A 14433-nucleotide genomic window follows, 5' to 3' on the forward strand; every position below is an offset into this window, starting at 1 on the left:
CTCCTGCCATACGCTGACCATGAACTCTATTTAGGTCAGCTGTGCTTCATGCTGAGCTTCACACTGGTCAGTGCGTGCACAGAGCTAATCTGACCCACTGGCCAGCTGTCTGTGATGGATTACAGAAGTTTAAAGAAAACAAACAGCTGTTAATGTCACTGAAACCACAACAATTACATCTCTGAGATTATTCAGTAAACTGCTACTGAAACAGGTCTGCAGTGTTGATTAAAGGGCATTTATGCTATGATATTTATTGTGGCAGCTCATGTGACACTTAACGGACACCAATATAATTTTGAAAAGGTCTTATTAGCTGATATTATTAAGGCATTTCAGTTGATTAACCACAAGAACTGTGCACGTAATTTCAAACAAAGCTGGGCATACAGTACAGCTGATACTCAATATTCTGCAGTAGCTGCACTGAAAATGCACGAGCTGACCACTAGATGTCAGCAATGACATCTAGTATGACAGCAAACATGATCCCCCTCTATTAAAAATTGCTGTCGGCTTGTCTCATCTGCCTCCTAGTCAGTGAATGAGACCACATGAAGTGTACATACAGACACCTGACTAATGTTTAACAGGTTTGCCACCTGTAAGATCTGTGAAGATTCTCAGTCATCAGGTCATTCGCTACACAAGAAGGGTTGAATCGAGGGCATCTGCACTTTGGTGAGGATACTAGACGTTTCACCTCTTACTCAAGAGGCTTCTTCAGTTATTTAACCTCTGTGAGGTCGTTTTCAAAGCCTATAGATGTCACTTGGTTCGTTAGTGTTCCTGGAAGACTATACTAAGCTATAAAATAGGAACTGACAGTAGAGGTAGATACAAGACAGCTGGGTAATTTGGATGGTCAAGGATAATATTTGAAGTCAGGAGCACCTCTTTTCCAAAGCTACACTTTACTGAAGATTTTATGCACATGTAGACTGTACAAGTATTGACTTTACTGACATTTGTGTGTGAATGGAATATTCTACATCCAGATTACCTCGATACAATCCTAATATTATGAGATTTGATTCTGGAGACTATCACCTTTCTCAAAAGAGATTTTTTTGGAACGTCATTTTTTAGAATCTTACAAATGCTTAAATGAACTTAAATCAACAGTCAGTGTGAACAGGCAGGTGAAAATTACTTATTCTCAGCAACAAGCTTTAGTTCTTTTCCTTAATCCCAAATGACAACTGCTGCATGTTGATGCAACTGCAGCTGAACTACTCACCACTTCCACTCATGAATGAGCAAATAAAAGCAAGGGAGTAGGCAGGATAAAGGAGCATGTATGCAAACACAGGAAGGAAATATGCGATAGGAAACAGGAAATGTGCCTAATAAGCAAACAATCAACAAGCCTGTAGCATGAGGATGTGAAGGTTGTTTTGCCTCCCACGATTAAAACCGAACAGATGATTTCTGTGATTTAAAATTATATGTGTCTGCAGATTTTTGACACCAGGGTGAAGTGTCTGGTGTATGCATGGGTGAGGGAGGGTGACGTGGGGGAGCACTGTGGTTGCAGACAGAGAGACAGAGCCGTTTATAACTTTACATTCAGCCCCACTGCTGCCATTGAAGTCTACCTTCTGACCACCGTGCGTCATTGTCAGAACAGGGAGTCCTCAAAACTGCTGACTCAAGTGGCAGAAGGGGGCTTCACCGCAAACATCTCAAAAGTAGTGGTAGTTTAGCTTTTGAGCATCATCATCATCCTCAGCAGAGTAGCAGCTGCCAACAGCATCACCACCACCGGGAGCTCGTCCTCTGCCGCCCCGGCTCCATCCGTCCGCTGGTCCGCACTGCTGCTGCTGCTGCTGCTGGCGTCGGGGCGCGCAGAGGAGGGAGGGAGAGAGGGAGGGTGGATGAGGGGGGTAGGTAGGTGGGAGAGGAGAGGAGAGGAGAGGGAGGGGTGGGGGGCTCGGCCGGGCTGCCCTATATGGCTGTGGATGAGCTCTATGCTAATATCGGCTTGAGAGGCACAGCATCGCGTTTCTGCCGGCAGTCAGTGGTGGCTTCCAGAGTCTGAGCAGGCTCCTTCACAGCCATGGCTGAGGGCGGAGAAGGGGAAGATGAGATCCAGTTCTTGAGAACTGTAAGTAAAGATAATTTCATCGGTTGCGGGCTCAGCTGTTTCGTGTATACTTCAGTTTCCAGTCGCCAATTAACGCTTTCAGAGGCAGCAGACAGCTCGTCAATTAACTAAACCACCGATCCAAGTTGGATTATTGTGGAAGTTTTCTGGTTAATTCTGGCTTTGCTTCTGCATGAACGATGATTTTTTGTTGGGAAGTTGCCGCAGGTTGCACGCTGCACCCTACGGCCACGGCGCACCTGTCGACAGGACTCTTGATGTGGGGAATCTCAATGAGACTCCAGTCTGCAGGTGCAAGGGCAGATATGACTTAACACTCCCTTGCCATTTCATAACACAAGCCCTCCCCTCATTTTCCACCCTTCATCGCTTTCTGATCTGTTTTTTTTTCTCTCAGAGACGCCTTGTGCAAAAAACATTTATTTTGTCCAACCTCTTCTACATAATCAACCACTGCTGTTTCTTTTCTACTTTTTATAGATGTATTCTCCTCCCCGGGGAGAGGACTTTCAATAAGTTGTGCTCACTCACACGCAAGCCACCCTCGGTGATTACTATTTTAGTTGTTTGACGCAGATTGCTTACGGCGTCCCTGCTTTATGTGGTTATGCACAGTAGTTATCCTTGTAAATGATATGACAGCTTGTATGTTGGTGTGGTGGGAATGTCTATCGCGATTGCTTGACCGCGCACATATTCTTCTCTCTTGCCTCAGGAAGCTTTGTGGCCCAGGTGTTGCATGAGGAGCAATAAGGCTCAGTTATGACTCAGGCAGCACAGCAGGGATACCTGCCTGGTTTTATGCCACATACTTTTCAATAAGACTTGTATTTTTACCCTGAGAGACAGGGGAAGATGAAAGACTATAACTGAGTAACATTTAAATTGAATCCTCTAATAGGCATCATTTCTGGTGTAATTGAAAACCTTGAGTCCTGTCATGGACCCCTGGAGATCTCTGAGCCACCTCCCTCAATCACCACAGATGAACTTTTCTCATGTTACACCTGTTTGTTTGTTGTTTTTACAGAGACTTTATGATATAGCTGGGTGGAATCTGTTGCTGCCTAGAATGAGGTTTTGTATTACTCAATGGACTATACCAGTGGTTTTTCCTTTTACTGGAAATGACTTCTGCTGTACATCAAAATCAACCATTTTGCAAACTATGTTGCTGTGATTTAGGAAGTGTGATTTAATTTCTGTTCTATATTGTTCACACATGCTTGAGTTGTGTAAGTGATAGACATAAAGATTCCTCTACTGTCACTGCAGACAGTACAAGAACATTGAGTAACATGGGATTTCATGACTGAGCTGAACATTGGCAAAGAGACATATTAACAAAAACACCTAAAAAAGAAAAGGAGGTGCACCACCTTTATGCTTGTTGGGTTCATCAGTCCATCACAGTGGACATCAAGCCTGCATTGTTTTTCATCAAAGGTTAACTGTTGCGTTGAGGTCATTACCACACTAAGTTTCAAGAAATTCCCATTAATTTTAATTTGACAGAAAAGACATGGAAACCAACGGCTGCATGGGACAGAATTTGCCTGGGTACACTGTTGATTTAGTAGTATACCACTCCTGTAAAGTTGGAGGGTTTGTGAGAGACAAACTGTACAAAATCAAAACAGCAGAGGGCAAGATATTCTGTCTTTTAGTCCCTATAGTGTGAGCCACACCCTCAGAACCCTGGATCCTACATTTCCCACAGTGCAACTTGATAGCTTCTGTCATTAGACCCTTGTTGCCTGGTAAACACCCACATCTTCGGACTCCACACAGCTAGCTAATAATGCTGGCTTTGTGATAAAAAAATAGCATCAGGTCAAAATTGAGATGATATCATCCAGATTATTTTCTCAAACTTTAGAAAGCTCCCACCACAGCCTTCTCATGATGAGTGAAACTAATCCTCATTTGTAAAATGGGTGAGGTGATCCATGGAGGAACTAAAAGATGCTGGTATAGTCCTTTAGCAACATTCAGTTAGGTGTAGTTTTCCTTTTTTTGCTTTTCCATTGAGTCCATTTGGTGCAGCTGAATATTCCTCTCTCATGGCTTCAAGATGTTGACATATGCAGTATTATTAATGTATATGTAAACCCCTGAGGGCTTGGCTGGTTGTTAGAGGTTAGCAGGACTGTGTACTTAACAGCTCCTACTATTTGTGATGCCAGTGAAATGCTGACCGATGCCTCTCAGATTCTACTGTCACAATGGCATCCTGCTTATCTGATGACAACAGCGATTTGAGTGGGGGGCTTCCCCTGAGGGTCCACAGGGCCTTGTTATCAAACCTCAGTGGTGAGAGAAACATGCTCCCGCAGGGAGGCCTAAAATAAGGGTGCTAATTGAAATACACTATATTACAATCTGTTGAACATTATGGAATAAGCTTGTGTACAACCGTCTTTTGCGCATGTGTCTCTTGTGTCAAAACTGTTTAATTGATTTTGTCAGCAACTATGTTTATGGCATCTTTTATGGACATTTTGTTTGAGGTTTGAAAGGAAATTATGCTTATATTTGTGGTTGAGTTTGCAGCTGTTTTTTTCAGCTAGTTGTCTGTGCTTTTCAAAGTTAAGTATTCAATAGAAATAATCTGTGAAAATGAGTTTTAATTGGTCAGTAGTTCATTTTTAATTAAATGATTCTGGTATATGATACTGCTGTCAGGTGGTGACAGAGGTCCAGACATTGTGATTCAGTTTCAGTGTGGACACTCCTTGCTGTTGATGTGTAACGTTGGTAAAACTGGCAGCGATGAGAGCTTCTCTGTCAAAGAAAACAGCAATGAGAAGCGACTGAGAGGAGGAAAAGCTTATGCTTCTACTGCAATGTGAAGACAGCAGTCCCCTCTGTAACTATATAGGCCCACACTGAAGCTCATTTTATGTTTTGGGAGATGAACAAGTTTAAATTTAACATCAACTTTTATCACCTGTGGCAAAAAAACTCACAATACATGTAAATTCTGTGCTCACTGATTAGGAATGATTTTACTTGGACAGCTCATTAACTCTCCAGAGATTTAATTTGGAATTAAAATGACAGGAATGGTGTGGCATTGTCACTGCTCAAGATGAAGATCAAGTTTGGGTTTGTTTACTGTCATTCGTCAGTACAGGTGCAGCAGTAACAATCAAGTATTTATTATGGTGCCAAGCAAATGCTGCAGGGTTTATACTCCGAAAAATAAAGCTTTGGCTTGTACCACACAGGACGCTGGAGATGCAAACAACATTGTCCTGGATATGATTTATGCAGGAATCACAAAATATGCAAGAAATTTGCTCAGTTTGCTGCAGCATAATGAGAACTCTTAATTGCAGTGGCATCAGATAAGGATGTGCAGTCACCTGTTTTATCTGGTGTATTGATTGTGCTGCTGTGTGAAACAATGATATTATGCTTAACAAAGAAGAAATATTAAGTTTCTTCGTAACTGAAATGACACTGGTGTGTGTTGGTATCAGTAACTGGATGACTGTGTCTAATAACCCCCATAGAAACCTTAACTAGGCATAGCAGGTTGGTCAAGTTCTGGATTTGCTCCACAAGCAGAATAGGTATGGGATACTATTAGGAATGATATTCAGCATCTAAAGAGTTGCCTGAGATACTGTTGCATTTGCCAAAGACTTTGGTTAATCCTCATCCAAAAAGCCTTTATGGCTTGGCTTCCTAGTGTGTCAGTTAAGGGGCCAAACACGATGATATTAAAATGAAATATGATCTGATCTTTTGCCTTGTTTTACGCACTCATAATACTGGGACTAACTACATCTACCCTGCAACAGAAATGCTATTTTTTTATTTCAGTGTCTTGGATTATTAATATGTCGGGGTGCTGACTTTTGCTCAGAACATGCAGCTTTAGTCTCAGTCTTTTAGCATATTATCACATATGTAGCCATCAAGTGTATATTAGGAGCCCTTCAATAGATTTTGATGTATATTGTTTTTTTAAAAGGTAGAGCAAAAAACACTAGAAAATCAGCTAGAGACAGTGTTTGTAACTATTCCTTTATGGCGCTAATGCTAGCTTAATTAGCTAGCTAGCTGTTGCTGATGAAATCTAGCAGTGGAGTTGTCTAGCCTGCAAAACAAAAAAAGTGTTTCAAGCCAAAAATTAGATATCTCAGACTGAAATCAAGTATCCATTCATTCTGACATGAAGGATTCTGAGTGGTAAATCTTCCTCTGTTATACAACACATGCTGTAAAGATCATCAGGCGTAGCTTTAATTACAAAGTGGGGTGTAGTTAAGCTAACCCTCACTTTAGACTTTAAAAAAATATATATGATGGACTTTTTTGAGATACTATATTCATAGCTGGCGAGTATAAGTTTATCTGAAACTGCGTTGTCCAGGTGAGCTACAGTTACGCCTTTAAAACCAGGTGATCAAGACTTGCAGTCCACCAGTGGCCCCTCTGGGCTTATTTGGAGTTTATGTTGTTCTGGAAGCCTTCTGCATACCAAGGCGAGGACTCTGGGGGTTTAAATTTAGCCTTTTTAAAGATGATGCTTCCACAGCACATACAGCTCTGCTCCCCTGGCACTAAACCACACCATGGGCAGTACTTGAGTTGGGGCAGCACAAGACCAATGACACTTTAACACCATTTTTATGGGGATAAAGTAGCATTTAGAAATCAAATGCTTGATACCACACAGTAATATACAGCATTTTCTAAAGCTTAATATGTCAAAGTAATGGACAGTGTCAGTGTCAGGACTGACAAGTGTTGCAATAAACTGATTTTAAAAAATCAATGTAGTAGAACCCGGTACATTTTGAGGTTTGGATCTTCAAACAGTGCTAAGGGGTTGAAGGGTGTAAGCTTATGGTCTTGAATTGATTGTTGTGTTGATAGTAGGTTTGGTTAAGTGTCACTGATATAATTGGCTGAATGGTTGGCAGGGTATGGCAAGAGTGGAGTCAATTTTGGAGTGGAATCATTTGACACTCATTTGAAGGTTAGTATCTGTTCTTGTACTAGGAGCCAGAATTGACATTTTTAATATAAACAAAAAGACCTAAGTTCCATTTAGCATCTGTTCTTGGGCTTTTGATCATTTTGATCAGAGAGAGTTAGCCAAGTTATCGTGAACTTGTGGACTTTTAATTTCTTTTTTTGCCTGATCAGTGAACACTAAATGATTTATCTTCCAATTTGGCTTAAAGGTTCAACTTAAAAGTTCATTCTTGTCCTTGTTAACAGCAGTTGACCAAACAATTTCACATCAAAGTCCCTTTAATAGATGTTTCAATTGTATTACATAATCTCCAGTGACAACTAACCTCTTGGTAATGTTCAATATGTTTGATTAATGGTACAGTATATCATCCTGATGACACTGCATGTCTCCCAGAGTTTTACTGTAGAAGAATGAATGAATGGCTTCTTCTGATTGTTGGAAAATGAGCTCAGATTATCTCAACTGTGCTGACTATATGCAGACAGGACCTGGAATAATCACAAGTAAGGAGCATCATGAGCTCGTAATTTCTTTGTGAATAGGAAATCTATACCCTCTGTGAGTCATCGAGTCATCACTCTAGCGTGCAGCATTTACTATATTGAACTAGTTGATGCCCTTGCAAAGTTTCCCTCTTCAGTTAAGAGTTGGACAGAGAAACAGAGAGCGAGAGAAGAGGTAGCACTGTCCTGCAGCCTCAGGTGAACCTCCTGCAGCTTGATCTAAATTGAATGGGAAGGATTTCCTCTGTATTGATTGAGCAGGCTGTGACGGCAATGCAACAGAGTGTTCTCTGGCAGCTCCGGCTCTTTCAGTCATCAGTATTGAAGGACAGCGAGGCTGCCGCCATCCTCATCATTTACACAACCTTGACATGTACAGGTGGCGGCACCCAGCATCACAATCTGTGCTTCATTGCTTTTCACTTGTGAATTAGATATGAGGCTTTTGACCCTGTTTAGTTAAGTAACACTAATTGATCATCTGAGCTGACATTTCTGACATTATTTGAATATTTAATCTGAGGTGAGCTCCTTTGGAGTCACATTAAAATGTATGAATTTATTTTAGGATTTCTGAAAAGCTTTTAATACGCTGTGTTAGAGGAAGATTAAGAACTTGTTAGTAAATATGGTACTGTTTATCTTAGACTAAAATCAACATGAACTTGATAATTAATTGGAACAATATAAAATGTTGTTATTAAAGGGAAAGCTTTATTCATCTCTGGTTGCGTCTGTCTGTAGAAATAGGGTGTCTTATCTTTGCATTATTCTGTCTTCAACCTTGAACTGGTGTTGTAAAGCTTCTGAGATCCACATAAATTATGAAGGAGGTAGGACTAGACACTCAGCCTCAGGTTTGTCTTTACCTGCAGTTCTTATGTAAGCGTTCATTCCTAAAATACTACATATCAATATGGAGAACTGGTTAACTGTAAAATAATATGTTAGCAATATTAAGAATATAGGTTATTGACATGTTTCTGCCATCTCACAAATGCAAAGAATGAAACGGATTTGATTATAGATGCATTACACAATCATAATCAATACCTTGTTTGAGTCACTGGCTCTAAAATGCACTTACTCAACAATATCATTTCATACTGTGTGTGTCAGTTTTCATATCATAACCAAAAATACAAATGCATTTAACTTGTATCTTTAATTTTAGTTCCAGTAGGGCACATTGTGTGGTGTGTTGCTGTGAAGGTCCAGGCAGAGTTAGTAGAGTTAGAATCTCAGGAGGAGCAGCAGCATCAGTGTGAATGGACTCTCAACCCAAATAATTACCTTCATTAATCAACTGAGGACTGAAAAAGGTGCAGACTGTGAGCCTCTTAGCGTCCCTCAGGTCACTCGGTTCATTTTCATTTAATGCCAACATGGTTCATTTTGTTGTCAGCTCTTTGGCCATTATGGTTTTCTTCTTGAAACCAATTAGCATTGCTTGTAGCCCTTATTGGTCTCCTTTTAAAGGCCCTGGAAATGTATTTTCTCAATTAGCTTCTTACTATGAGTAAAGTAAACCTGCATGACCATGGTATTTTAGTTAAGTTTAAGTTCTAACAAAATTGGTTGTTTCACATGAGAGATTTCTGTTTCTCTGTTCTTTTCTCTTAATTTGATTTCACTTGCTGGGTTGTTTGGTCACTGGCTGTGTCCAGAATCACTCTCTATTTGCAATGTATTGCTCTACATATATCCTCCACCAAAGTCTGCGTGTGTAAATTAATCCATTATATAGTGGCCTCAATAATTCCATGATAGAACGAAACATTTGGTAGCTGCAGAGAAACAATGTCGTTCATCCATTTGGAGTCGTGTTTGTGTCCATCTGGTCATCGTAAGTCCAATATTCCTGCTCTTTTAGCTTTGCTTTTGGTCTCCACCAACTTCTGAGGTCAACATCTGGCTATATACCTGCTAAATGCTCCACTGTGTTCACTAGCTCATCTCTAACTAGCAGAGAGGACACTGCAGATTCAGGTGGTACTTTAGTATAGGCTTATCACTACAAGTGATTCCTTTCAAAGTCATGTTGTTTTCACATAGTCATTTGATAAATTGTTAAGATGAAAATATATCTGCTTTAAGATTTGAAGCCATGTTTTTGAGGGGGCTTTAAGTGTTAAATTCATATGGTCACAGAACAGCACTGGTGCTGTGTGCCTTGCTCAAGGGCAACTCATAGTAACAATGAGGGAGGATCAAGCACTCAATCACTTCCACACCCAGTTTTTCACGATTACTGATTTATTGTTTGTATTACTGGTCCCATTTAAATTATTTTCTGACAGGACAGGGTTTAAAGATGTTTCATTTTAGGAAAATATGAATCTATGTGTCATTTTGCTAACAATTCACTCGTTGTTAGTTTTTCAGTAAGCCCGTCGACATCCTGGAAACACCATTTTCTATTTGCTGTGTGCATCCAAGCATGACAGCTGCATCTAGAGATGACATCTTGTAGCTTGATGGATGTGGAAACTATTTCCAGTTCTTGTAGAGAGGGAGGTTTACCTTGTCACAGACCGCTACTGATGTATTGCAAAGCTGTTAAATGCTCATTGAATTTACCTTGTCTCAGGTCCCTTATTGACCCATAGCTATTCAGTCTGTCTGAGAAATGAAAATTTGACCTCTGTGAAATCCATTCTGAGGAAAAAGTGTTTGCCTTGTCATGCTAATGCCTGCCGAGGATTTTGTAGCATTAGAGCTAAAATCATCTTAAGTGTGCATCCAAACTGGACATGCAGCACTGACTGGATGGAGGGTAAAACAACTGTTGGCCTGGGTCAGGAGCTGAGAGCTTAGAGGGAGAAAAGAAGGCTTAAGTTTGCCTCAGGTGAATGTCTTCACTTCACCTGATCTCTGCACTTCTCTGTCTGTCACCCCACAGCCACACACACACACACACACACTCCTCTCTTCCTCTTCACACCCCACTACATCTTGCCTGTGTCCGCTCTGTCTCATCAGACAGGATGATGGACTTTAGAGAGTCGCCAGCTCCGTCCCTGACCAGAGGGGCCCCATTTCTCAGCACTTCTGCTGAGCTGGACGCCTCGGCCTTGCACGCATGGAGGCCTCTATTATTTGAAGCCGCTCTAAAGCAATATGCATACAAACTAAGCCAAGAAAATCCAATTTGTTATAAGAACACCATATAAATCTTGGAGTCTGTGATGCATGGCAGAGTACTGCGGGGCAAAACTTGCTTGACTATGGAATTTTATTTCATTTTTTTAAATATAGAGCTCAGATGTGCGCTGCATTATTCATTTTGAACCATGATGTTGTCTCAGATATGTGCACACACTTTCATATGAACACCTACACACATTATGTATGCTCATATGTCTGCGCATGATGTCTCACAGTGATAGGATAATGTCAAATCAACCTTAACTGACAAATTTCAGTTTGCAGATCAGAGATATTTCTGGTATACTTTATATATATATATATATATATATATATATAAAGATCTTTTGCAAAATGTCTTTGAGGATTCTCTGAGGCCTGCAGAAAAACTACATTTTTTTACATTCAAGATATTGTATTATAATTTTTTTAATAGAAGTATTGCAGATGAAAATAACACATAGAACCTTCGAGTATTGCCCTGCACTTTACTAACTTGTCTAATGACAAACAAATTACAAGCTAGCAAGCTGTAATAACAGTGTGGAGAGGACAGTGGTCTTGAGTTGGATAGAGGAGAAATGAGAGGAGCTACAGCAGGAGTCACCTGTTACACAATGAGGGGTGACCATGTAATGACAATACAATAAGCAACTGCAGTGAACACCATATAGACATCCAGATGTTAACCTGATGGGATTACAGCAAAGCTTAAAAAGCTTTCCATCCCTGCTTACACCCGGAGTTCAGAAGATTATGAATTGTTAGTGTGCAGGTGTCGACTTCTGTGGAGGCTTAAACTTTGTAGTGAAAGGACATTATCTCTCTATCTGTCTGAATCCTGACCCCAGTGCCTGTTACTTTATGTACTGTTGTTTGAGTTTAAGTTAATGGCTGAATGGAAGACTGTGAAGAATGAACAAAAAAAAACCTGTTATCTGTGGAAAACTTTATTATGCAATCGAGAAATTTAAGCTTTTTACAAAGCACTCATTTCAGTGGTCATTAGTGTTTAATGTTCAGAAAGAAAGGTGTTTTTTTTTTAACTTGTAAGGTCACCTGTCTTAGTGTCATTTATCAAGTGGCTAATTTTAACAATTAATGATTTTCTAAATTGTGAAAAATGTCCTTTGAAATTTTATGACCATCAGTCACACAATGAAAAAGTCACACAAAGACATTTCATTTTCAATCACAGAGGTCAAAACAAACTAATTACCACATTAATTTTCAGATGATCCCTTAATCAATGAATCACCTAATTGTTGCAGCTCTAATTTATTAATTAACATAATCCTGCAATCTTTGTGATCATATTGAAAAACTGTAGAGACAGCTGCTACCTGGAACACTATTATTTATGATGGAAACAAAGACTTGTGCTTGTTCCAAACTTTTCACGGAGGTTATAGGTCTAATTGTCTTTCCTGTCACCAAACGATATGGATCAATGTGGCCTAGGGAGCCGTGAAACCACCTAATGAAACTTGCAGTGAAAACAGTACAGACCTGAGCAGTACACAGTCTACTGGCTCTGCTTTTTTGAGGGGTTTCAGTGAATAGATTTGTACATACCTGGACTATTTGTTTAATCTCAGAGTCTTGAGTTTATCTTAATTATGGAACCAATCAGGCATCAATGCAGATCTAGGATGTAAACAAAGGGGTCTTTTGCATCATTGTGTGAAGTAGCAGTAGCTGCAGCTGACTGTACTGACTGATTTTAAGTATCAGATTTGAGTAACGGACAGATCAACAACACACCTGGTGTAGCTCAACCATTAACCTTAAATACACCCTGAGATTACTCCCCCTCCTCAGGGCATCCTGACATCTGAAATACACTCAGTTGGCAGTTGCTAAAAAGTCCGTTTCTCATTCCTCCTCCTCTCTCTCTCTCTGTTTCTTGTTTACATCCTCATCTGTTTCTGTTTCAGCGTCAAGTTCTATTTTTCACTGTCACTGCACTTTGTCAGGCTCTCCTTTGCCTTTTAATCATTTTTTGACACTGCTCCCATTGCTCCCATTTCCTTGGGCTATACAAGGTTTTAAAAATTTACCATTAGGTTGAAACTTTGTGAATAATTACTTAATTATTTATAGTCAGGTGCTTGTGTTTGACAGATCACTTATGAGTGCAAGGGTGTTTAGATCTGTGTTACTTGTTATCTTGGGATTTTAAAAAATTATAATTCCACAGTCCTGGGATACAGGCACCATTTTGGCCTTCGAATCTCTGCGCTCCGATAAGCACCAACATCAGCCCTTATCAAGCTTATCAGGTTATACTTCTCACACATCTACACTGTATCTACTTTGCTCTCCATGTTGCTAAGCTAAGCTTCACTAAAAACATGTAGCTCAACCTGCACTTAGCACCCTGCCTGACATTTATGAGAAATACAACCCATGAGCAGTCAGAGCAATTTAGATAGACTACACACTGAGACAGTGTGAACAAGGAGGCAAACGTGCTGGAATTTACTTTATTCCCTTCAGTTTTTAAACCCCCTTTTATTCCTTCCCAAAGCTCGCCTGTTGATCTCCACTGAGCATGTGCAAAGCATGCGTGTCAAAATAGCAGCACTGAGGGATTGAACAGATTCACCTTTTCTCAAGTTCACATTGGTGGCAGCGCCGGGTGAGTTGTGCGAGTTTATTTGGCATGCTGGAGCATCGGGAGTTCTCGGGTTTCGACTGGTGGATGCATCGGGCCGCACACACACCGACGCACCTGTCGCTGTCTGTTAAGGCGCACAGAGGCCGACTGCTTGGTGAACGAAGCAGAGGGAGAGGAAGGGAAGCAGGAGTGGGGAAATGTGAAGGAGCAGTTCCTTTGAGGAGCAGGGTTACATGCAGCAGTGCCAATGGTCGTTCAAGGAAAAAGTCTGGATTGGGAAAATGTTCTCGGTTTGTTAGAATTGAGAGGTGTTGGGGTTGCAGGATCGAGCAGAGGGATATCGAGGGGTGGCAAGGATGGGTGGGGTTGGATTGGGAGAGGGGCAGGGTCATGTTCCTGCTCTACACTTGGAAGCTGGGGTAAAGCAGCCACCCAACCCTCACTTACCTCCTCCTGCCACAGGCCAGGACCCTATACATAGTACTGATGCTGCTCTTTAGCTGTCTAGCAGATGGTCGCACTGCTGCTGCGGGGATCACTTTGCCTCAGATTCACCAGATTCTCTGGCTAGGGATCAAGTCAGGGGTGCAGAGAGCGTCAGAAAGTGTCTTAAGAGAGTGACTTGGCCGTGGGTAGACATGGCCATTTCATTACTTTTGGAGATCTGATCATAGCGATTGGATTTTTATGAGAGAATGCAGCCATGCATCCACTCTTGACATCAAACCGTCCCATAAACAGTGTCTCCTGTGGCTGTATTTATTTAGAACGATGTTGGCATTATCGTCCATTCTGCTCTTCCTCCCACTGCCTCACACCGCTCAGATGACTGGATGGCATCCAGTCTATGTAGTGTTTTGATCCCCAGTGCAACCCTGACCGCTTCTGGTTCTGAGGCTGCACTAAAGGAAAAAAAAAAGTGTTAAAAAATATCAATTTTTGTGCATCTGGGCCTCTCAGTGTGGTTGGCCAATTCTGAATTCAAGTGTGCATGAACATACGCTTAGTTGGAAGTTTATTAGGAACAACTGGTATGTTTGTCATACAACAGTCCTGCAAT

General features: G+C 40.9%; 1 protein-coding gene across 1 annotated transcript in view; it reads left to right on the forward strand.

Annotated features, from left to right (window-relative positions):
- Window positions 1–1955: 1955 nt before the first annotated feature.
- The window catches only part of ryr3 (ryanodine receptor 3), a 107148-nt gene continuing 94670 nt past the window's right edge, over window positions 1956–14433 (forward strand). The window contains 1 exon segment of the mRNA XM_051071777.1: window positions 1956–2107. Within this exon segment, the coding sequence (XP_050927734.1) occupies window positions 2060–2107 (48 nt within the window). The 5' untranslated portion in view covers window positions 1956–2059.

This window comes from Lates calcarifer, linkage group LG7_1, assembly GCF_001640805.2.
Source record: "Lates calcarifer isolate ASB-BC8 linkage group LG7_1, TLL_Latcal_v3, whole genome shotgun sequence".
Taxonomy (NCBI): domain Eukaryota; kingdom Metazoa; phylum Chordata; class Actinopteri; family Centropomidae; genus Lates; species Lates calcarifer.